Source organism: Muntiacus reevesi, chromosome 1 (genome assembly GCF_963930625.1).
Source record: "Muntiacus reevesi chromosome 1, mMunRee1.1, whole genome shotgun sequence".
NCBI lineage: Eukaryota > Metazoa > Chordata > Mammalia > Artiodactyla > Cervidae > Muntiacus > Muntiacus reevesi.
Window position 1 is genome coordinate 137,686,785 of NC_089249.1, and position 24,679 is coordinate 137,711,463.

The 24,679-nt window shown below is 39.9% G+C and overlaps 1 protein-coding gene across 2 annotated transcripts in view; it reads left to right on the plus strand.

The window, feature by feature from the left end:
- The first annotated feature begins 755 nt into the window (after positions 1-755).
- Positions 756-24,679, plus strand: part of SLC35D1 (solute carrier family 35 member D1) — a 45,810-nt gene continuing 21,886 nt past the window's right edge. The window contains exons 1-8 of one of the 2 annotated variants that reach the window (XM_065911238.1): positions 756-1,100; positions 1,913-1,946; positions 2,044-2,130; positions 2,848-2,915; positions 4,413-4,484; positions 5,036-5,104; positions 7,253-7,355; positions 10,982-11,074. In XM_065911238.1, coding sequence (XP_065767310.1) covers positions 898-1,100; positions 1,913-1,946; positions 2,044-2,130; positions 2,848-2,915; positions 4,413-4,484; positions 5,036-5,104; positions 7,253-7,355; positions 10,982-11,074 — 729 coding nt within the window. In that variant the 5' untranslated portion in view covers positions 756-897. The remainder of the gene's footprint in view (positions 1,101-1,912; positions 1,947-2,043; positions 2,131-2,847; positions 2,916-4,412; positions 4,485-5,035; positions 5,105-7,252; positions 7,356-10,981; positions 11,075-24,679) is intronic. The other variant, XM_065911237.1, reaches the window with a different exon arrangement.

Below are 24,679 nucleotides of genomic sequence, written 5' to 3' on the forward strand. Positions count from 1 at the left end.
GCATTTCTAGGAAACCTAGAATAGGAACTGAGCTCTTAATACTCTGCTCTTTCACCAATCCGCAAGCCAATTGATTATCTTTCTACTTTTTGGATACCGCAATACTTTTCTTTAAACAATCTCCCTTGATCTGCAAATAAGACTGCATTGTATGGTACAGTTTTCTGGATTCAGAAACCGTAAGAAATCCGAGGCAACGCAGAAATGCCTAAAATAGCTGTTGAATGTTTACACTTGCTCCATATCTGCTAATTTTTAAGAGCGTGGACCTTCTGTAAGAGAGACCAAAAGGGCATTCAAGTGAGTCTAGACACAGGCACCTTGTTAACTACTGAGCCGACCACCTGTTACCTATTGGAGGCGGGTCTTTATTTATTTATTTTCACTTGCCGGAGTTATCTAGAAAATACGGCTTTCAGCCCTTCAGCCGCCAGCCTCCGCATCCCAGGTACGCGGCCGCGGAGAGACCCGGAGCAGGCTTGCGCGCAGGCGCTATTAGGCAGCTTCTTTCCGCGACTGTGCTGTGCTGCCGGCAGCCCCGGTGTCCCCGAGTGGTTCCCCTAAGGTTCCTCTCCCTCTCGGTCCGGGACTCAGGGTCGTCAGTGCCCCTTCCCGGAGCCCTCTCCAGCCCTTGCCCAGGCCGAGCCAGAAGCGGGCCCTACCCTCTGACCCCGCGTTGCACAATGCCCGACCAAAGTCCCCGGGCGTGTGAACCCCAGTGTCCCTGCCCCTGGGCGGAGACAGGCGGCGGCGGCGCGGGGAGCCGAGGCGGCGAGCGCAACCGGTTTAGAGCACCGGCCCCGGCCCCGCGAGCTCCCCGCGAGCTGCCGCCGCAGACCCCTGCGCCGCTCGGGCCCGCTGCCCGCCGCTTCCCTCGCAGGCCCCGCCGCCGCAGCCATGGCGGAAGTTCATAGACGTCAGCATGCCCGGGTTAAAGGAGAAGCCCCCGCGAAATCCTCCACACACAGACATGAGGAGGAGCTGGGGATGGCGTCGGCCGAAACGCTGACCGTATTCCTGAAGCTGCTGGCCGCCGGCTTTTACGGCGTGAGCTCTTTCCTGATCGTGGTGGTCAACAAGAGCGTGCTCACCAACTACAGGTAGGGCCGAGGCGGCGGCGGCCCAGGCCGCGGAGCCGAGAGGAAAGGAGCGGGCGGTGGCAGCGGCTGGGCGCCGGCTGCCTGGACTTTGGCTGCAAAGTTGGAGCTGAACAAAGTTGGGCGGGAGCCGGGGAGGGCGGGCAGGCGGCTGACACGCGGCCGCGGCAGCGGAGCCGGCTTGCACGGCGGCCCGGAGTGGGGGTCCCGCTCCGAGCGCGAAGCTCGGGACCGCCGGGCGTGCGTTCGGAAAGCTCCTGCCCTGCCCGCGGTGCAGCGCCCTGGAAACCCCGCTCTTCCGAGCGACGGAGCGAAGTTGCTTCGTGACTCCTCGACTCCTGTGCATGCCTGACTGGGAGCTGGAGGGGGCTGCCGCCCTTCTCCACAGCCTGGGCCAGGGTCCGGGGCTTCAAGCTTCCCCGAATTCGCTGACAGCCTCTGGGGACCTACGCCTCCTCAAGCCCATTTAAAATTGTGATGCTGCCACTGGGACCCCTAGGCAGAAGTACCTTTTTAGAAAGGTGCGAAGCCATTTAAAAGATGTATGTCTTAACTTCCAAGAAAAATCCGTTGCAGAAAACGGACTGAAATTGTATAAACGAACAAGATGAGACAAGTGGCAGCCCGAAGCTACAAAATCAGCGGTGTTGCCTGACAACCATCAGTGATTTTCCTCACCGATTGTCATTTGGATAAGGGGCGGACGTCGGTGTGTTTGTATCAAAATGCATTGTAAGGTTGCATTTGTAAGATTGAGTTCGGGTTTTTCTGACGCTGTGTGTTTTTTTTTTCCCCTCTCTCTACCATTTTTGTAGATTTCCCTCTTCACTATGTGTTGGACTTGGCCAGGTTAGTTGGAACCTTCAGCGTTACGCGGTTTGTGTCCTTGGAACTTCTGAGTGTGCCTTTCTGTGTGGAACAGTGAACCTGTCTTCTCTGTTTGCAGATGGTGGCTACAGTGGCAGTTCTCTGGGTGGGAAAGGCACTCAGGGTGGTCAAGTTTCCTGACTTTGACAGAAATGTACCTCGAAAGGTAAAAATAATAATAATAATAATAATAATAATACTTTTATTTTCAAAATGAAGTCACTATGTATATTTTCCATCGGTGCCTTACATATTTCAAAATTGCACCCTTGAAATTGCCCAGTCCAAAGTGGGTATAAGGAAGGTAAAGAATGAATGTAGTAATAAGTGTTTTTAAAAGTCCCACAATCTCTTTAAAGTTAAGGAAAAAAAGAAGCCCCTAGATCTTGTATTCTGTTTTAATTAATAAACACTTGTTGGGATTACAGCCATTTTGCATTTTCTGCATTTGTCTATCTAATCTAGCTGGTGTATCCTGCAGTCATTATTCTTTGGGTTTATTTTCTTATTCCTTGGTCTGTCTGTCTTTGCTTGACTTCACCTGAAGATGCAATACCTTTCCTTTTTCTGCTAACATTAGACCCATTGGCTCTACATTATCATTTTTTTAAAGCAAAGATGTTGTCCTGTATGATTTGATCATATTCATATTTCTGTTTCTTTTTTCCCTCCATTCTTCCCTCTCTCTTTCTACACAGAGCTCTTTATCCAGGAGTAATGTTGTTTGGGTGCTTTATAGGAGCCAAAATTGTGTGTGAGAACTAATCTTATGTTTTATGTGGAAAGAATTTGATCATATAAACAAAACTGTTTCTGTTTGAAAAGGACCTTGTTGTAGCTGTCTTTATTATTGAGTTTTGTTATCCCTTTTTAAATTTTCTAGACGTTTCCACTACCTCTACTATATTTTGGGAACCAAATCACGGGACTGTTCAGCACAAAGAAACTGAAGTATGGATAACTTTATTTTACTAATGAGGTTAATATAATGTATTCTTAAAATTGTACTTGAATGTCAAATGTTTAACACATTGTTACTGATTCTGGAAAAAGAAAGGACCAGAAAGCTTCTGTTACTAAATAAAGATTACACCAAAGGTTTTAGTTTAATCTCTTTAAGTTTGAAGAGGAAGAGGACTTTTTTGTTTGTTTTGGGTTTTTTCCCTTTCACTTTGATGATAGAAGCTTTAAAATGTTATAAAATACCGTGATGGGAGATTTTCATTATTTTTCCAGACATATAATAGTGAAGGATATATGTTAGGCTTCTGAGATTTCAATTCTTTAGTACAATTTTAAAATATTATATTTTAGGCAAATTTCACAAGATTAGATGTAGCTTTTCATTAACATGAGGTAGTTAAAATAACATCTGATAGAACCCTGATAAAAATATTAATTTTTTTTCCATGGTCATATGACTGTAGAGGCAGCATTTTCACTTTTAGAAAGAAGCAATAGCTGTCTACTCCTTGACAGTACTCTTATTACCCTGTAAGTTCCCAATTCTTGTCTTCTCCACTTAAGGAGTTTATGGAACATGTGATGTTAAAAATATACACACGGGGAAACCATTTAACAGAAACCCAAGGTTTCACCACTGCCACGTGAGTTAAACCTCTGGTGTAATGGGTGATTGTAAAACAGAATGCAGAGATCTCTGAGGGTCAGAGACCAAGGTTTTTTCATTTCCTCAGACCCAAGAAACTTGACAGAATGACCACGATGATATTTCTGGGGAGGGTTCTATGGAAGTCATGTTTATCGTGTGTGGGGCATCCTTTTATCCATACATCTCATTACCCATTTTGGAAAGAAATACACACCTGCTGCAGAGTGCTACTTGTGTATAGAGTTTGCTCTTTTTCTTCCATTGTCAGTCATCTCTCCATCTATTCATGCCCCATCTTTGATTGCTAGCCAAGTATAAGGCACTTTGGAGTGAGATGATAGAGTCAGAAATAATTATATTGCAAGAAGCTGTATGTTTGATTAGTGCAAGCAAAATACTCTGGGAATTTAGAGGAAGAAAGAATTACTGCCACAAAAGGACAATCAAGGAATGTTTTATAGAGTAAAATGATCACCAATGTTGTTTGAAGGTTAGGGCTTGGAAGGGAGATCAGTCTAGAAAAGAAAGATCTTTTAAAGACCAACATGAGTGTGTCTAACATAATAAGCTGGGTAAAATTAAAAAGTGACTGTTACTAGTCTGATAACATATGTATATTTTCTACCATTTTATAATTAGTTTTTCGCTTCTAGTAGTTTTATAAAAGCAACCCTTTGAGACTTTTAAATACTTTCCATAGAGAAGTAAGGATTTAGTGACAGATAATCAGCATGGACTTTTTATAATGGAAAAGGTTAGCATTATTTTAAAATACTAATTTTGGAGAATCAAATTTTACTCTACCTAAGTATTTTTTTGTTTGTTTTTTTTTTCAGCTTGCCTATGTTTACAGTTCTGAGAAGGTTCTCCATCCTGTTTACAATGTTTGCTGAAGGAGTTCTACTCAAGTGAGCTAAATTTCTAATACATTTAGCCTTTAACAAGTTTTTAGCTCCCTGAAAAGGTGTCCAGCATATGTAAGATATTCCAATTGTTTGTGTTGTTTTACTTTATCTTTTGAGTTTAAGCAGCTTGCTTCCTTTGCCATAGGAATTAATTGTTTAGGACTTCCTTATGGAAGCCTGTCTGAACATGAGAAATGCTTTCAAGAATTCCTATACCTAACTGAAGTCACTGGGTGAAGCTGAGTCAGAAGTTCAGTATGGGTTTTAAATCATATTCATGACTACGCTGCTTTACTACAAATGTGTGTGACTATTTTCTGCCTAAAGAAATCTGATTTGCAAAAATGTAAACTCAATAATAATAACATAAGAATAGGAAATAAGCATACTTATTTATATAAGAAAATAAGTTTTTGCTTCATTAGTTCTTTTAAATATCCAATTCCTTGGAATCATTTGTTTATAGTTTTTTTGGGAAGAAAACATATTTTTGTTGGAAAATGAGTCTTTGTAAATAACTAAAGCCACATTTATATTTTTAAATTATTTTATAGGAAGACTTTTTCTTGGGGTATTAAGATGACTGTATTTGCAATGATTATTGGAGCCTTTGTAGCTGCAAGGTAAGATGTGGGCCCATATAAAACCTATGAGAGTGCTTTAGAATTTGTCAATACTTATTGATAATAAATGATTAATTACCAATGAAAAGAATTTTTTATAGACTAAATAAGAACCATGTCTTTGAAAGGTATTCAGAGACTTCAAAACGTTAAATCTTTTTGGTTGTATGAAGATTAAGGCTAGCAAAATCAGATTCTTGGGATTCTTAAAAGTTAAATTCATGTAATTTAGAGTTTATTATGCTGTCTTCTATTTATTGAGTGCATACCATATGCCATTCCATATGTTGGTATTTTACACATACTATTTATGTGTTTTTCACAACTACACTGAACGGTATGGGTATTATTTTCCTATTTATGTTAAGGAAATGAAAATCTAAGTTCCATAACTTGCTCGAGGTCACATAGCTATTAAATGGCAGACCTGGAATTTGAGTCTATGCCTGACTGCAGAGCCTGTGTTCTTTTATAAACTGTGTAGCATTCTTTTCCTTTGCATGCTGCTAAAGAAAATGGTGTCAGAGAGAAGGCAAATGATTGTGAATTATTTGCCTTATGGGATAATAAATAACAGAATTGCTTTATTTGGCTTCACCTAAGGAGTCACAAATGCCAAAGTTGGATATTCTATTAAATTATTAAAGCTTTTTTCCGTTGTTCTTAAGTTTTAATTTTAAAATGAAGAAAATGTATATCCAGAGACTCAGAAAGTAGTACTCGCTTTGGCAGCACATATACAAAGACCCAGAAAATGGAAATGATGAGTAGAAGTCTTCTACAACATTTTACTCAGCCCAGAGCTTGCACGTATGGGTTTGCTAATGTTGCAGATTCTACCTGACATATATTTTCCATCCGGGAGTTCCAGTGTGCTTCTTGAATTGGCTCATTGACCTTTATCATATCCCTGTAATACAGGTGCGTGTGTGGGGGAATATAAGTCAATTCTGTTCCACCCTAACCCTCCAAGTTAAATTTTATTCTAAAAAAAAAAAGTAATTAGTTACTAGAATTTTGTTATATAGCTCTGACTGCTTTTCCCTCTAGGTAATCTTGCCTTCTTGGAGAAAAATTCTGTGTGAATCGCCTACCATTCTTTTTAAAAGTGCCCTGCTAAGCTTGGATCCCACCGAAGCTGGTGGGATCCAAAATTGAACCAAACACAGGAGTTTCTCCGAGATAACTCTAACCTGCAAAAAGTTTCTGAGTCAGATTGCTATCTGGCCCAGCCTTATCTCATTAGAACCTTTTACTTGGGAAAGAAATTTGGAGGAAGAGTTAGAGAGTTGTCAGGCTGCTTGGAAGAGGGAGTGGTTATTAGGTAGTTCTGCCCGACATTGCAGTGGCATAGAGCTGCTCAGAAGTCTGTCCCATGGAGTAGTTGAACTCCAAAGAGATAACACCTTTGCAGAATCACAGAATGTGGGGCCCCTGTTTTAGCTAGGGTGGTAAAGTATGCTGATGGCGTATTCTTCTTAGATTTTCACTTATTCTCTTCAGTTTACTAAGTTCTTCTGCCTGGTGCTCTGCAAAATACTAAGAAACTTCAGTTTCCCTAGTCTCACTAGTTATATGTAGCAGGCTTACTGGGAAATTATTTTAAGTATTTGAGTCTACACTGTGTACTTAGACACTAGTGTAACGTGATCTCAGAACTAACCGCAATCCACACTTCAGAAATTCCACCCAGTGGCCCAGCCATCTATGCAAGATAACCCTATCTTTTGTGTGAACCTTTGAAAAATGACATGTTAACAACTTCATTCTCATTTTGGTTTCCTTATCTGTGAAATTGAGCTCTGATGCCTTCTGCTTGCTTCAGATGTACTGTAATGGTAAATTTGGTTGATTCTGTCTTGCCCGACTTTGAATTAAGAATAGTGTGCTATTAACTGACAAGGCTGATTATTTCTAATGACTGTGTTTAAGCATTAGTGCTTCTCATTTCTGCAGACTGCCTTACTGATTATGAAATTGCAAACTGTAACCTGGAGCCAGGAAATACTAGTAGCTGATAAAATGTGTAATATTCACTTACAGAGATAAGCATATGTTCTTGGAAATACTGTAGTTCAGATCTATTTAAAATTTAATGCATATTCCTTAAATGTTAGTTGTTATTAAAGTGTTGTTTTTGTTTTGCAGCTCTGACTTGGCATTTGATCTTGAAGGATATGTTTTTATTCTGATAAATGATGTCCTGACAGCAGCAAATGGTGCCTACGTAAAACAAAAATTAGATTCAAAAGTAGGTAACAATCTAACGCTTCTTTAAGAGATGTTTACTGATACTGGGAATGGTCATGTCAGTCCTTCAGGGAAAAAGTGGAGAATAAAGGAAGATACTTAGGAAAGATGAGAAAGACTAGGGAATCTCTGAGGGTAAAATGCCTGGACCTTGGTGCTCATGTAAGAAACTTTATTTTCTAATTAGCAATTAGATTTTACTGTTGGCTTTTCTGGAAGGGACTGGGTGAATATTGACTTTGAGTGGGATAGTGATATAAGAAATGTTCATTAGAGAAAAGTGTCATGAGTGTTCATGGCTATGTCCTGGAAGACTTGGTTAGGGACCTGGACAAGAGAGAAGTATCTGGAAGCCCTTGAGCAGATTTCAGATGTGATTTAGAAGGAGCTGCATAACAAGAATGGACTTTGCATATTTGTCCTGCAGACAGGTGCCCCTCAGTATCTCTGGCGGACTGGTTCCAGGAACCCCTGTGATTACAAAAATCCTTGGATGCTCAAGTACCTTATATAAAATGAAATAGTATTTACATGTAACCTATGCATATTCTCCCATATACTTTAAATCATTTCTAAATTAACCTAGAAGATCTAGGGACAGTACAGATCGCTATTTCCAACAACTTTTCTTTGAACACACCTTTTATGTCTTTTTCTCCATTTATTTGCCTTGATGACTATGTGATGGTTGCATTTTAATGGAAGCTACTATTAAAACTTTTTTATCTTTGTACTATAGCTAGAGAAAAGGGAGCAGTTTGAGATTTAGTTTTGCTCTGTGTTTTTGCTGCTTTGGAAATAGGTAGGAATAATAACATTTTATTAGTCCACCAGCCTTAGCTGTCTAAAACAGTACTGTCCAGTACAATTCTGTAATGATGGAAATGTGTTATTTCTTCCTGTCCGTTAATGGTAGCACCTAGCCACACATAGCTGTTGAGCACTTGAAACGTGATGGCCTAATTGAGGAACTGCAGTAGTAGTTTAGTGTAATTGTAATTAAATTGAAATAGCTGCATTTGGCCTGTGACTACTGTGTTAGATAGCACAACCTAGAGTACAACCTCAGTTCAGTTCAGTCACTCAGTCATGTCCTGACTCTTTGGACTGCGTGGACGCCATGTACCGCAGCATGCCAGGCCTCCCTGTCCATCACCAGCTCCCAGAGTTTACTCAAACTCATGTCCATTGAGTCGGTGATGCCATCCAGCCATCTCATCCTCTGTCATCCCCTTCTCCTCCTACCTTCAATCTTTTCCAGCATCGGGGTCTTTTCACATGAGTCAGTTCTTTGCATCCAGTGGCCAGAGTATTGGAGTTTAGCTTCAGCATCAGTCCTTCCAGTGAATATTCAGGACTGATCTCCTTTAGGATGGACTGGTTGGGTCTCCTTGCAGTCCAAGGGACTCTCAAGAGTCTTCTCCAACACCACTGTTCAAAAGCATCAATCCTTCGGTCCAACTCTCACATCCATACATGACTACTGGACTACGTCCTAGAATGTAGAAAAAAGCGAAGATGGTTTCTGTATTTTATTTTATTCCAAGGGGTGTCCTTTAGTTCCTCATTCAGAAATGACTTATGACTTACTTATATTAGAACTTTTAAGCATATTGATCTGTTTTTCATAGTTCATGGATTAGGAGCAACAGTCCTTTCTAGAGGAAGAGGCTTACCAGCAGTATAAAAGGTTGGCTAATAACAGGAGAAACAGGAAAACTGTGACAGTCAGGTGGGCTACTCAAAAATGGCAACATCATGTAAAAACACAGTATATAATGCATATTTATGATGATGCCCTAAATTAAATTTTAGTCGATGTGCTCTGTTTAAGAGGACAGGAGAAAAGAGATTCAAAGCAGCAAGTAAAAAGAAAAAACAAGTTTGGCCTTTGTCAGTTGTCTGGGTGGGGTGTGTGTGTAGGCATCCTCTACTTCCTGGATAACACAGCTCTTGCTGAGGGGGCGCCTGATGTTACAGGCTGCCTTGCCCTACTGTGGCTTTTTTCTTGCTGTCTTGCTGTCTGAGATGCTTTCAGTATATCTGGAGTTTTATTACCTATAATTTCAGAACTACTTGTAATCATGGTTCTTTGAGCATGAATCCCATGGCCTAAGGACTTAGTGCTGTATTTCAGACCTGAATGCAGCTCCTGAATTTAAAGCATTTTTAACTTTAAAGAATTCATACAAATAACATGTATTTATAATAGAAGTGGTAGAAAACATAGATAAACAAGAGGAAGAAAATATAAATCTCTCTTAATTCCACCATTGAGTGAGAAGCACTGTTTCGGTAGATACCCTTTTGTAGGAATGTGTGTGTTTATATATGCATGTACACACTTAACTATGAGAAAAACTTAAAAGAGAGGTGATAAATAATGTTTTTTCTAATTTGTATTTTTCATTTAGTACTGTTTCATGAACACCTTCCTTACCAGTGTTACTAACCATTTTTAATGGCTGCATAATATTTCATTGTATGAGTGTATCATAGTCTAATCGACTAGTTTTCTATCGTTGCATCTTTGTTTCCAGTTTTTCAAAGCTGCTTTTGATAAAGCACAGGGAACTCCGCTCAATATTCTGTAATAACCTAAGTGGGAAAAGAATTTGAAAAAGAATAGATATAACATGTATATGTATGACTGAATGACTTTGTGTACACCTGAAACTAAGTAACACAACATTGTTAATCAACTATATGCCAGTATAAAATAAAAAGTTTTTAAAAAATCACTGAAGAAAAAAAAATCTGCTTTTGAGAAAGTAGCTTGACTTTTCGTATCAGTTGGTGATCTTTCAATCCCAGAAGTTAGGCAGATATTATGGCCCTCTCCTCACTACTCCTTTATCCCCGGAACTCTGGGACTGCTTTTTCAGGTGATGGCTTCCTGCTGAATGTCCCAGAACTGTGTGAATCACAAGTAGATCCAGAGTTCTCATAGGTTCCCTGTGTTTGAAGATGTGTGCAGTCCTTTTTTGCTCCCAAGTAGCTGAGGGCACAGCTAATCATACCATGTTTTGGGAATTGTAGGGTAATGGTGAAGTTTTTCTTTTTGTCTCCTTTTTTTTTTTGAGTAATCTTGATCTTCATTGTATTTCCCATGTACATTTTCAGAAATAACTTCAGAAATACTGGGAAGTTATGTCTGTCTATGTTGTTCTAGGTGTGAGTCTGTGTGGATCTGGCCTTCCTTCTCTCTTAAATCACACTGTTATGTTTCTGGAACAGCCCAGGACTAACCTGGGGACTTTTGATTCCGTTCTGGAAAGGGAAGGGCTCCAGGGACATGTCTCTATAGAGATGTATGTTTTTTGTTCAAAATGACTTCTTTTCTTCTTGCTGTTTTGAGACAGCCACTTGATATCATTTTTATTTCTCTGATTTTAAGTACTCAAGGAACTTATGTCAAATAAACTAAAAATCTTGTAAGTTTGCTTTTTTTTTTTTTATTTTGAAAGCTTAGGTTATTTCTTAGTGTTTGCAAAACTTCTGACTTAATGTGCTATGTATACTGTGGGGAGAGTGGTGTGTGTGTATAATGGGGGTGGTGCTCTGTTCAGGGTTGTCTCGATCTATCTGCTGGAACCAAATGAACCACCTAGTTTTTTACTCTCCTAGGAGCTGGGAAAATATGGTCTGCTCTATTACAATGCCCTGTTCATGATTCTGCCCACCCTGGCCATTGCATATTTTACGGGAGATGCCCAAAAGGTAAGACTTTCTAATTATGGCTTCAATCATGCCTTATGTTTTGGAATTTTATTTTTATTTGTATGACCAAAAGATAGACAGTTGGGTTGTTAAAAGGTAATGTTCTTATTAAGTGACCAAAAACCAAGAATTTACTTTTTAGCTTACTAATGTCATGCTAACCTTTTTGGATAGTAGTAAAATAGCTTAAAATAGCTCTGGCTGTCAACATAAAAATAGTGCATGCTGTTTGTCGTCCTTCTCTTATATGCCAGAAGGTTAGAGGAAGGTAACTTTTACATTTCTGCTGAACTACAGAGTAGGAATAGTAGCAACTATCCTTGAAAAACAAAACATCCTGAAGTAGTAGAATTCATCAAACCTAAACAAGATGCTTGGCATCTCCAGAAGCTCTCCGTTTTGGTGACAGTTGTTATGCTGGCTTAAATCCCAGACTGTTTTTTTTCCCCTCAGGAGATATTTAGCGCAGTGGTGACTTAACCACATAAATAGCAACTAATATAGTAGTTAACTCATTTTCTGCAAATGTCTAGCTAAATCCAGAATAACATAACAAGCTAAATCCAGACAGGAATTTTTCTCTGAAACAAATGCATATTCATAGGATAAAAATTGGTAACATTTTGTTAGAATTCACAAAATTTTGAGAACTTAATGGAAATCTAGAATTCTGCCAAGGATTTCTGTACCAGAATTCCTTCTAATGATTCCCCTGGCTAGTAGTTTCTTCAGAATAAATGTGTTGATTATTTATTCTAATGACAGTGACAAATTCCACAAATCAGTCAGAACCAAAGTAAAGCACAGGTTTTTGGAAATAGTTAGGCTGTTAAAAAAAAATCACTCTTCTCAGTAGGAGAAGAGTGACTGCTTATAAAGCTATTTTTTTTTTTTTAAATCAAGAGCTCTTTCTCATAAAACTGGCATAGAACATATGTGAATGTTTTAATGAATAGAGTGTTTAAGTTTTTTTTTGTGGCTGTGATAAAAGTGGGAAGAGAAACTAACATTTATTGAGTTCCTGTTATGTGCTACTCACTTTATGTATATATAATGTAATATGGTCCCCAAGGATTCTCTGATCGCTCAGTCAGTAAAGAATCCACCTGCAATGCAGGAGACCCCGGTTCTATTCCTGGGTCGGGAAGATCCCCTGGAGGAGGAATAGGCTACCCACTCCAGTATTCTTGGGCTTCCCTTGTGGCTCAGCTGGTAAAGAATGCACCTGGAGTGCGGGAGACCTGGATTTGATCCCCTGGAGAAGGGAAAGGTTAACCCACTCCAGTATTCCAGGCACTGTATAGTCCATGGGGTTGCAAACAGTTGGACACGACTGAGCGACTTTCACTTTATGGACCCCGTAACAGCTATGGGAAGTTTGAATTAACTCTATTTTTTTAAAAAAAAGTTAAAATTTATTTTTATTTTATTTATTTGGCTGGATTGGGTCTTAGTTGCAGCATGTGGGATATTCAGTATTACTTATGGCATGCAGGATCTTTAGTTGCTGCATGTGGGATCTAGTTCTCTGACCAGAAATTAAACCCAGGTCCCTTGCGTTGGGAGCTCAGAGTCTTAGTCACTGGACCACCAGGGAAGTCCCTGAGTTAACCCTGTTTTATCATTGTGGAAATATAAGTTCAGAGAGATTGAATAACTTGCCCATCATCATACTGTCATCAGGGTAGTAGAGTCAGGACTTAAACCCAAGCCTGACTGCAGGGACCATGGTCTCTTCAGTGCTCTGCCTACCTCTAGCTAACTCGAGCAGAAGCACCCCTCCACCCTTTAGCTTTGGGGCAAGAATGTAATGTAAAATAACTCAATACCTCGTGGCAGTACAAATGTTCCAAATCTTCAGACCAATTTGTACATGAGAAAGTTGGAAGAATTAATGTGGCTAGGCATTCTACATGAATGAAAATATGTAATTTTCATTAATTTGAAACTTTGACTAGTAGCTTGTAGCTACTTGAAAAAATTGACTGAAGGAGGTATTTCTTCATTCCAGAGTGATGATCATTTAACTAGAAGTTGCCTGCTAGGTTGTAGCAAAATTCATGCATGTTTTGAAGTTCACTAACATACTTTCAATTTTACATGCTTCAATATAAGTGTTTACTTATAGTGGAAAAAATGACTTTGCCTCCTATATTGGGATGAGATTTAGATTTTACTCTTCTTTTTTAAGGCAGAGGAGTGGAATTTGAGTAATCTTTTTGTTTTTCTTAATAAAAATGCCAGGCAAAGGTCACGAAAGGTTTTTTTTTGAAAGAATAATACTTTTAAAGAATGACAGAATTTATCTAAATGCTTTCAAGTTGGGATGATAAACTAATTAGGGAGACTGAACTCATTTACTTTGTGATCAACCCCATCAGTGTTTTTGGGTTTCACATGTTTGTTCATCCTCATTCTTATTATCAATTACTATGATTCTTTTAAAGTATTTATTGGAGTACAGATGGACCTTACTGGCTGGCAGGCTTAAAATCTCGAGCTCTTTTTCTTAACTTTCTCTCCTTCTGACATTCTCGGGTAGTTATTTAGTGCTGTTCTGTGTCTTTGGGCTCAGGTGATATGAAAGAAAGATGACTTAGGTGGTATTCTTGCCTCTGAGGATCATTTAGTTGTCTTGGGGAGCAGACCTGTCAGCATCAGAGTCATCAGTGAAACAGGTTCCGTGGGAGAACTGTTGGGGGCATTGTGGGTTGAAAAATGTAAGTGGATCAATTTCACCTCCTTGCTGGAGAGGGAATGACTATCTTATGGAACTTTGCCTACAAATAGAATGAAAATACAAATGATATGAATAATCAGTACTCTTTGGTAGGTTTTGAATTAAATTCGGCACTTAGGAACTCCAAGAATTCTGATTTTGATTCTGTTTCTAAATTCCTTTGTTTCTAAACTTTTGTATGCTTATAACTACAATTTAAAATTCAGTTCAGATTCAGTCAGTTCAGTATTTCTGAGCATATTTCTTGTGCTGTGAAAGCCCTGTGCTAAGTTCTCTTGGGGATATGTGAGAAATACAACACCGTCTTTGCCACTCAAGGAAGACATTTGACATGCTACAGAGGTGTGTAAGATCCAGCCCCAAAGTGTGTGCCAGTCAGTCAGTGCTGTCAATATTGTAGGAAGATGCAGGTGTGGGTGAAATATCAAGCTTGGCTTGTTAGAGAAGATAGGGCTTGGTTTCCTGATCCACCAACTGCAGCAAGTAACACTGACCTGTTCTGTGAGTGTCATCATGAGAGGTACAACTTACAGAAGTGGTCGAATGGTTTGCTTTTATTGATCAGCACAGAAGCACTGAGGGGAAGCCATAGATGCCTTAACATGTTCCACAGGCTCATGGTATCCTACCAGAGGTTGCAGTTGATTCTTTCCACTGAAAGGTTCAGTTTGATAGTCAATGGACTGCTTGTATGAAGTTCTGGCAGAAGAGTTCACATTACAGAGTAGAATACGTGGCAGGATTTCAAGTAAGTGTTTTCCCTTAAGCCCAGGTCATGTTCAGTGTGTGTCTTTTAGGTTGGATTTCCCCTTCAATATATGTATATGTATAAGTGGGCAAACATTCATGTATGTGCATGTATTTTTTTTTAAAAAGAGTGGAAACTTATTGGTGTGACAGTTTAGCTTTAAATAGAACTGTTCCGTATTAACAATTTCAGTCTACTTCTGGTGTTCAAGTAATACTTCACCTGTAGGATATGGTGCTTTGTACCTGATAAGATGCTTCCGTGTTAATCATTTTTCCCTAATCTTCATTGTGTACCTGTGTGGTAGGTTGTTAATCTGGTTTGTAGAGGTTAAAGACATGCTTGAGGTTACCTGATGACAGAGTTTAGTACTAGAACCACTCTGCCTTTTGTTTGTTTGACCATACCATGCAACTTGAGGGATTTTAGTTTCCTGACCAGGGATCAAACCTGGGTCCCCTGAAGTGGAAGCGCAGAGTCCTAACCAGTGGACCACCAGGGAATTCCCTAAAACCGTCTTTCTGACTCCAAGGAGATCTCTTGCTGTTTGCCTGACCACATCTATCTCCCAAAGCCATTTGCTGACTCCCTGACTGACTTTTTCCCCTGTTCGGGACTATGCATACAGAACAAGTTATTGAATGGAAGAAATGTCTCAGATTAATATCAGAAGTGGACTCTCTGCAGCTTGGCTTTGTTGTTAATTATTTACAAATAATGACTTCATTCAACATATATTTATTGAGTGCTTCTTATATGTCAGGTGCTGTTTTAAGTTAAGCTCCTTCAAAGGAGCTTACATTCCAATGGTGTAAGATAGACTACTCATAAATTATATAGTAAGAGCTATAAAGAGAGATAAAACAAGGAAGAGAGTGATTAGAGAAGTACTATTTTGGATAAGATGATTAGGGAAAGCATCTCTATAGGCTTCGTTTGAGCAGACACTGAATGTTTGGACTCAGAGACCAGTTGGTGTGGCTCCTTAGAAGGGGTAGTCTAGGCCAAGTATTCTAAGGGCTGAGGTAGGAGCTTGTTCACAGGGCACGTTTTCTGAAGAGGTAAATATCAGGAGAAGTCAGAGTGGGCCTTGAAAGATGTAAAGGTAGAGAAACAAAAGGTACGTTCCAGGTGGGATTGACAACCTGAGCACAGGCACAGCCCCAAGGACCAAAATCTTCCGTGTGGTTAGAAGGTGTTAGTCAAGGACTTTGGAGCTTTTAGCAGAGAGCCTTTAGAGAGCGTGTGGTTCCAGCCTCTTATCTCACGGATGAGGGAACTGGGGCCCAAAAAGGGCTCTGGATTAGACCCCAGATTTCCTGACTCTACAGCTAGTGTCTCCCTCTTCCTGCCACACCACACCCCACTTCGTTCTAAGTTGGAACCAGTGCTAGGCACAGGAATTTGAAATTTACTATTTTGATAAGGACACATCCCTAAAAGTTTGTGACATAAGTGGTACAGCTGAGAGAACTTGGGGCCAGAATGCAGAAGACCAGCCACCTCCAGGTCTGTGTATGAGCACCATCTGGCTCTGGGCAGGTGCCCTCTGCTCCCTAGGCCTGCTTTGTCATGCGGTAACTGAGTAGGGTGGATCCACTGAGTTGATGGGTTCTGTAGGTAGGGCCTCTTCAGGGCTGAGACAGCGTGTCTGAGGCGTAGAGGGCATGCCAGTGTGGAGACTGAGCTGCTTCTCCTGACAGCTGGCCCAGTCCCAGTTGCTCCCTGACTCCTGGGAAGCTATGCCGATAAACTCTCGTCTATTGGGCTTACGGCTTTCCTGACCTAGAGCTATTTTGTTTGGAAGCTCTCTATTGAATGAAGGTTGTCAAGATAAATTGTTAAATGAAGAAGTGCAGTGTAAAATAGTGCATCTGGTGTACTAGCTTTAGAATAAAATACAAAGGAAAAAATAAAAATATATGTACACATTCATTTAATTTACTTATTATTTAAGTAAAGAAACTATGGAAGAATATACATGAAACTAATAAAGTAATCACCAGTTTGCTTCTGAGAGATAGAACAGGAAAGTGTAGAACAGAAATATGAGGGAGACTTCATTACTGACTTTTTTTCTGATTGTACAACTGTAAGAATTTATTTAAATTGCATTTTATAAAAGGAACATAAAAAAAGTTTTTTCTGTAAATAATGGCTATCCAGTATGAATTCTAAACTTTAAAATCACTGGGTGAAGTGGGGCAAGTTAACTTGTTTTCACTGTTTCAGAGTTTCAGACTCCTGACCCAGGATTCAAATTGAAGCAAAATCAGATCCAAATTATTTTTCTGAAAATCCCACTGTTAACTTTAGTAGGGAGAAAAGGGGAGACATCCCTCTGTTGGAGCAAGAATTCAGTAAGAGGGCTCTGAAAGGTCAACACCCCAGGGAGGCAGGAGTTACACAGAGCAGTTAATGGGACTGGCACAGCTTTTAAGGAAAAATTGAAAGCCAGTGAAGAAAATAACTAAATTTCCATAAAAGTGAAAGGCAAGATCCAGTTGTACAACTCATCCCAGTGAGCATGTAATACTAGTCCTTGGTAAGGTGTTCTGAGAAGCCGTGTGTGTGTGTGTGTGGTGTAATTTTTCAAAAAGCTTAAGTTCTCGAAGTCCTGGGCTTACCAGAAACCAAGGAACCAATATATTCAGCATTTAGTTTTTCTAAACATATATCTTCTAACTTTAAAACATACTCCTTAGAAAAAAACAAAAACAAAAACTGTGGTAAAGCCAGCTTAGTTAACTAATGACTTTCTGAAGTGTCAGATAGAAAGGACTGTGTTTAAACTTGTTAGTCGCTGCCTCCAAAAGGGAATGTGTGCAGCACAAAGCCGGTGATTCAGAGTGTCGGGAACTGGAGCCTGGCTTTCTGACAGCACACCCAGTTAGGTGTTCTCACGTAGGGATGGGAGAACAGACCCTTTGCTGTAGCTCTCACAAGGCCAGCACTGTGGGCCCTGGTACACTGTATACTGTCTTCATTCTATCACTGGTTAAATTACATGGCTCAGATGAGTTTTACAGGAAAAGTTCCTGCACAGATTATCTACCGGAAGGTATCTCTTACTAAGCATTGCTACTAAATAATGAAGAATTATTAGGCTGTTGTTTAAACCTGTCCAGGGTTATTAATCTTTTCTGGGTCACTCTGTGAACCATTATAGACTGACTCTCAAACCCTGAAGTGTTCTTTCTCACATAGAGACAGGGCCCTTCTGCTTTTTCTGGGCCTTGGTATTCTCAAACATAACATGAGTGGACTGGATCAGTTATTCTTTATTTACAAATGATTAGATCTTTCTGTATGATGGAGTTAATGGCGACCTCCTCCAAGAGGGCGTATGCCATACCCGGGTCTAATGCACCCAGAGCCCCTTGGCCCTGTAGCCATCCACTGCTGACCCGTACCTCCCAGGGGACCCTCAAACAGAGTTCTGTTTCAGTCTCTGTGGGGTCTCTGGGTCCTGGTGTGTACAAGGTTTATTTGAGTCCTCTGAGCATCTCTGGCAGGTATGGAGTTTGATTCTAAAGACAGTTTCGCCCCTCCTACTGTCTTGTTGGGGCTTCTCCTTTGCCCATGGACATGGGGTATCTCCTCAAAGTTGCTCCAGCACCGTGCCGCCACTGCTCCAGTGCCCCAAGAATGGGAAAACAGACTCTTGGAGGGCACACAAAACAACTGTGTGCACACCAGGACCCAGGAGAAGGGATCAGTGACCCCACAAGAGACTGACCCAGACTTGCCTCTGAGTAACCAGGAGCCTCCAGTGGAGGTGTGGGTTGGCAGTGGCCTGCTGCAGGGTTGGGGGCACCGAATGCATCAGTGCATGCTTGGGACCTTTTGAAGGATATTGCCATTATCTTCATTTGGTTCAGTTCAGTCGCTCAGTCATGTTCAACTCTTTGCAACCCCATGGACTGCAGGCTTGCCTGTCCATCACCAACTCCCAGAGCTTACTCAAACTCATGTCCATTGAGTCGGTGATGCCATCCAAGCATCTCATCCTCTGTCATCCCCTTCTCCTCCCGCCCTCAATCTTTCCCAGCATCAGGGTCTTTTCAAATGAGTCAGTTCTTCATATCAGGTGGCCAAAGTATTGGAGTTTCAGCTTCAGCATCAGTCCTTCCAATGAATATTCAGGACTGATTTCCTTTAGGATGGACTGGTTGGATCTCCTTGTTGTCCAAGGGACTCTAAAGAGTCTTCTCCAATACCACTATTCAGAAGTTTTGACTGGACGGACCTTTGTTGGCAGAGTAATGTCTCTGCTTTTTAATATGCTGTCTAGGTTGGTCATAACTTTTCTTCCAAGGAGCAAGGGTCTTTTAATTTCATGGCTGCAGTCACCATCTGCAGTGATTTTGGAGCCCCCCAAAATAAAGTTTATCACTGTTTCCATTGTTTCCCCATCTGTTTCACATGAACTGATGGGACCAGATGCCATGATCTTAGTTTTCTGAATGTTGAGCTTTAAGCCAACTTTTTCATTCTACTCTCTCACTTTCATCAAGAGTCTCTTTAGTTCTTCTTTGTTTTCTGTTGTAAAGTGTGGTATCATCTGCATAGCTGAGGTTACTGATATTTCTCCCAGCAATCTTGATTACAGCTTGTGCTTCAACCAGTGTAACATTTCTCATGATGTACTCTGCGTATGAGTTAAATAAGCAGGGTTACAGTATACAGCCTTGACGTACTCCTTTCCCTATTTGGAACCAGTCTGTTGTTCCTTGCCCAATTCTAACTGTTACTTCTTGACCTGCATACAGATTTCTCAGGAGGCAGGTAAGGTAGTCTGGTATTCCCATCTCTTTAAGAAGTTTCCACAGTTTGTTGTGGTCTGCACAAAGGCTTTGGCATAGTCCGTAAAGCAGAAGTAGATGTTTTTCTGGAACACTGTCGCTTTTTCGATGATCCAACGTATGTTGGCAATTTGATCTCTGTTCTTCTGCCTTTTCTAAATCCAGCTTGAACATCTGAAAGTTCACGGTTCATGTACTGTTGAAGCTTGGCTTTGAGAATTTTGAGTATTACTTTGCTAGCGTGTGATATGAGTGCAATTGTGCAGTAGTTTGAGCATTCTTTGGCATTGCCATTCTTTGGGATTGGAATGAAAACTGACCTTTTGCAGCCTGTGGCCATTGCTGTGTTTTCCAAATTTGCTGGCATATTGAGTGTAGCACTTTCACAGCTTCATCTTTTAGGATTTGAAAGAGGTCAGCTGGAATTCCATCACCTCCACTAGCTTTATTTGTAGTGATGCTTCCTAAGGTTCACTTGACTTCACATTCCAGGATGTCTGGTTCTAGGTGAGTAATCACACCATCTTGGTTATCTGGGTCACGAAGATCTTTTTTGTATAGTTCTTTTGTATATTCTTACCACCTCTTCTTAATATCTTCTGCTTCTGTTAGGTTCATACCATTTCTGTCCTTTATTGTGCCCATCTTTGCATGAAATGTTCCCTGCTGCTGCTGCTAAGTCACTTCAGTCGTGTCTGACTCTGTGCGACCCCATAGACGGCAGCCCACCAGGCTCCCCCGTCCCTGGGATTCTCCCTAGCTGTCTCTAATTTTCTTGAAGAGATCGCTAGTCTTTCCCATTCTATTGTTTTCCTCTGTTTCTTTGTATTGATTACTGAGGAAGGCTTTCTTATCTTTCTTTGCTATTCTTTGGAACTCTGCATTCGAATGGGAATATCTTTGCTTTTCTCCTTTGCCTTTTGCTTCTCTTCTTTTCACAGTTGCTTGTAAGGCCTCCTCAGACAACCATTTTGCCTTTTCGAATTTTTTTTTCTTGGGGATGATCTTGATCATTGCCTCCTGTGCAGTATCACAAACCTCCGTCCATAGTTCTTCAGGCACTCTTTCAATCAGACCTAATCCTTTGAATCTATTTGTCACTTCCACTGTATAGTCATTAGGGATTTGATTTAGGTCATACCTGAATGGTATAGTGGTTTTCACTACTTTCTTCAATTAAAGTCCGAATTTGGCAATAAGGAGTTCATGATCTGAGCCACAGTCAGCTCCCGGTCTTTTTTTTTGCTGACTGTATAGAGCTTCTCCATCTTTGGCTGCAAAGAATGTAATCAATCTGAAACCTGTATTGACCATCTGGTGATGTCCATGTGTAGTCTTTTGTGTTATTGGAAGAGGGTGTTTGCTATGACCAGTGCATTTTCTTGGCAAAACTCTATTATCCTTTGCCCTGCTTCATTCTGTACTCCAAGGCCAAATTTGCCTGTTACTCCATGTTATCTCTTGACTTCCTACTTTTGCATTCCAGTCTCCTGTAATGAAAGGGACATCTTTTTTGGGTGTTAGTTCTAGAAGGTCTTGTAGGTCTTCATAGAACCGTTCAACCTCAGCTTCTTCAACATCACTGGTCGGGGCATAGACTTGGATTACTGTGATACTGAATGGTTTGCCTTGGAAACAAACAGAGATCATTCTGTCATTTTTGGGATTGCATCCAAGTACAGCATTTCGGGCTCCTATTGACTATGATGGCTACTTCATTTCTTCTAAGGGATTCTTGCCCATAGTAGTAAATATAATGGTCATCTGAGTTAAACTTAGGCCGCAGAATTCTTTCCATGCCTGTGGTGTGTATTACATTATACTACCAGCACTTGAAGAGCTAGATGTGCAAAACAGGACGAAAAAAAAGCATCTTTGTATGTTCGATCTGTAATCATAGCCCCCAGTCAGCCAGGATTGAAGATTGCCGGCCTTGTGGCAGAGAGCCCATCTACTTCTGTATAACACAGAATGACCAAGCAAGTCATTTTCTTCACAATGGCTCTTTATCAGTGTTTTCTAGTGGCAGACGTTTTGTTTTAAAGTTTTTTTTCCCTGAATAACAAAGTACATTCTCACTGTGCCTTCTTTACTTCCTGTCTTCAAGAGAAGAAAAATTTGCTTGCACATCTATCACTGAGAGATAACAGTGGTAGAAGTTGAAGTGAATATTCTCTCTGAATGTAAATTATGTATACATTTAAAGTGTCTGTGTTTTATTCTCTCAACTGATTCTCACAAGAGATAGATAGATGGAGCAGTTTTCTATATTTGTAGTATAGGTAGAGGCTTAGAAAGGTTAATGACTTCCTAATGGCCTCACAGGAAATTAATGGCAGAGTTGGAATTAGAACTTTGGCTTTTTGACTCAGTAGCCATGTAGAACCATCTGGGAGAAAAAAATTCAGACTATATTGCCTTGTCTTTGGTTTTCGCCAGTAGTACAGATGGAAAGATGATAGGTTATAGAACTGCATAGGCGTTTACTAGCTGAGTAATTTGGAGAAAGTTACTTAATATTTCTTAGCCTAGAGCATAATAGCTTAATAAGTTGTAGATTTTATTGTTTGTTTTTTTAATGCTGTTTTTGTGGTAGGGAGAGTGGACTCCATTGTGCTGTAATGCTGTTAGGGTTGCATTTATCCTGCAGCTGTACTCTCAGATGACGGCTGCTTGTTCTGTCTCAGCCAGGACCCATTCCTGTGGCAGAGCGGGGGGATGCAACAGGCCGCCTGACCCATTGACTGGCTTTCTCCCGAAATAGGCTGAGTATGTAGGGAAAGAAAAAAAAATCTTAGGAGTATTATTTTTCTATTTTTGAATTATATATAAATGGAATTATGTCCATGAGGTTTATTTTTAGTATTATACAGATATAGCTATTATATTCCCAAAGGGCACTGTGCCCTATGTATTTGCGGCATTTTTCTGAATAGAGTTTAATGTTCAGTGTAGAGAACTTTGGGCTTGAAATATATTAAGTCTACCACGGATTAGCTGTGTTACCTAAAGACAGTCACTCATTGTCTTCTGGGAATAATAAGACTTGGCCTTTCTACCTCACAGGCTTGTTGTACAAATCAAATGATGGGGTGTATATAGAAGCACTTTGCCAACTATAAAGTGCTCCATGATACATGGCAGTACGTTTTTAGCTGTTAAGGCAGTACATTTTTATTGCCACTGTTTATCCCTTCATTATCAACAAATTCAACTGAACCATCTTCAGCTCAGTGCTCTGAGGCCCACCGTGTGGTCTGGAGCATGACTGAATTTTAGTAGATGTCAAATTGTACATTGAAAACAGTGAAGGATTGTTGAGAGAGAAAGGAGAAAGAGAGAAAAAAAAAATATATATAAAGGCTCAAGTGGAACTTCTAGGGATGAAAAATGTAATCAGAATTAAAAAATAAAGCAGAAAGTATCAAGCAACAGATCAGGTACTATGCAGGAAGAAAAGTTCAGTGAGTTAAAGAAACAGCAATAGAAAGTTTTCAAAATGAAGGACAGAAAAAGACTAGAAAACAAATGAACAAATTATTGGTGACGTGTGGGATAATATTAAGAGCACTAACATTTGTGTAACTAGAGTCCTAAAAAAGGGGTGAGTGGGGGGCAGAAAAAAATTTGAAGGAATAATAGCTGAATTTTTTCCAAATTTGATGAAATCTCTAAACCTGCACACACAGGAAAGTCAATAAACCTCAAATAGAATAAACATAATGCAAACTACCATAGAGAAGGACATGTCATAATGCTAAAAGGGTTACTGTAGGTGGATATAACAATCCTAAATGTGTATATACTTGGTGAGAGAGCTTCACAATATGTGAAGCAAAAACTGATAGAACAGAAAGGATAAATAGACCAACCTGTTGGAGATTTTAATATTCTCCTTTAAGTAATTGATAAAAATACCTGAACTGAAAGTCACTAAGGATAGAGAAGACTTGACCAGCACCATCAACCAGCGCAGTCTAATTGGTGTTTGCAGAGCACTTATGTCAAACAGCGACAGGACACGCATTCATTCCAAGTACACATGGAACAATGCACCAACATAAACTACTTTCTGGGCCGTAAAACCAGTCTTGGTAGTTTAAAAGAATTGAAACCATACAAAGTATGTTTACTGATCAGGACAGAATTAAACTAGAAATTAAAATAAATTAAAAACAAGAAAGATTTAAATTCAGTGATCTAAAGCGTCTCCCTTAAGAAATTAGAAAATAAGAGCAGATTAAACCCAAAGTAAATAGAAAGATGCAGAAATCAGTGAAATAGAAAACAGAAAAGCAGCAGAGAAATCAATGTAAATAAAAGCTGGTTCTTTGAAAGGATCAATAAAATTGCTAAACCCTGGTCAATTAATCAGGATAGAAAGTCAGAGTACACAAATTACCAACATCAGAAATGAACAAAGGGCATGATTACAGAGCCTGTGTATATTAAAGGGATAAGAGAATTATATGAGCAATATGCCATAAACTGAAAAACTGAGATGTGTACAAATTCTTGAAAGAAAAGCTGTAAAAGCTCACTCAAGAAGAAATAGGTAACATGAATAGCCTTACTCTAGAAAATAATTAGCTTGCTTGATTTAATTAAAATAATAAAAAGTCCTAATTAATAGGGCTATTTAGCCCCATCTTTATTAGAGAAATTGGATTTGTAGTTTAAAACCTTCTGAAAAAGGAAACTTCAGGCCTTGATCACTTCACTGGAATGTTTAAGGAAGAAACAATGCTAATTCCACATAAATTCTTCCAGAATGTAGAAAAGGAGGAACGCTTCCCAAAATAATTTTTTATGAGGCCAGTATACCCTCTACCACTAGCTGACAAAAAAGTGATAAGGAGAGGAAAAAAAACTGTAGTCTAAAAAAAATCCAGCAGTACATAAAAAGGACACTATCTCATGACCAAGTTGTGTTTATCTCAGGAATTAGGGTTAGTTTAAAACTGGAAAGTTAATCAGTGTAATTCATCATATTGGCAAGAGTAAAATAGAAGAAGGGCTTCTCTGGTGGCTCTGTGGTAAGGAATCTGCCTGCCAATGCAGGAGATGTAGGTTCGATGGAGAAGGAAATAGCAACCCACTCCAGTATTTTTGCCTGGGAAATCTCACGGACAGAGGAGGCTGGCAGGCTACAGTCCATGAGGTCACAAGAATCGGACACAGCTTAGTAAACAACAGCAAGAATGGAAGAAACATGTCAATAGTTAGAGAAAATGTGTTTGATGAAAGTGACACCAATTTATGGGTTTAAAATTCTCAGCAAACTTGGAATAGAAAGGAACTTTCTCAATCCA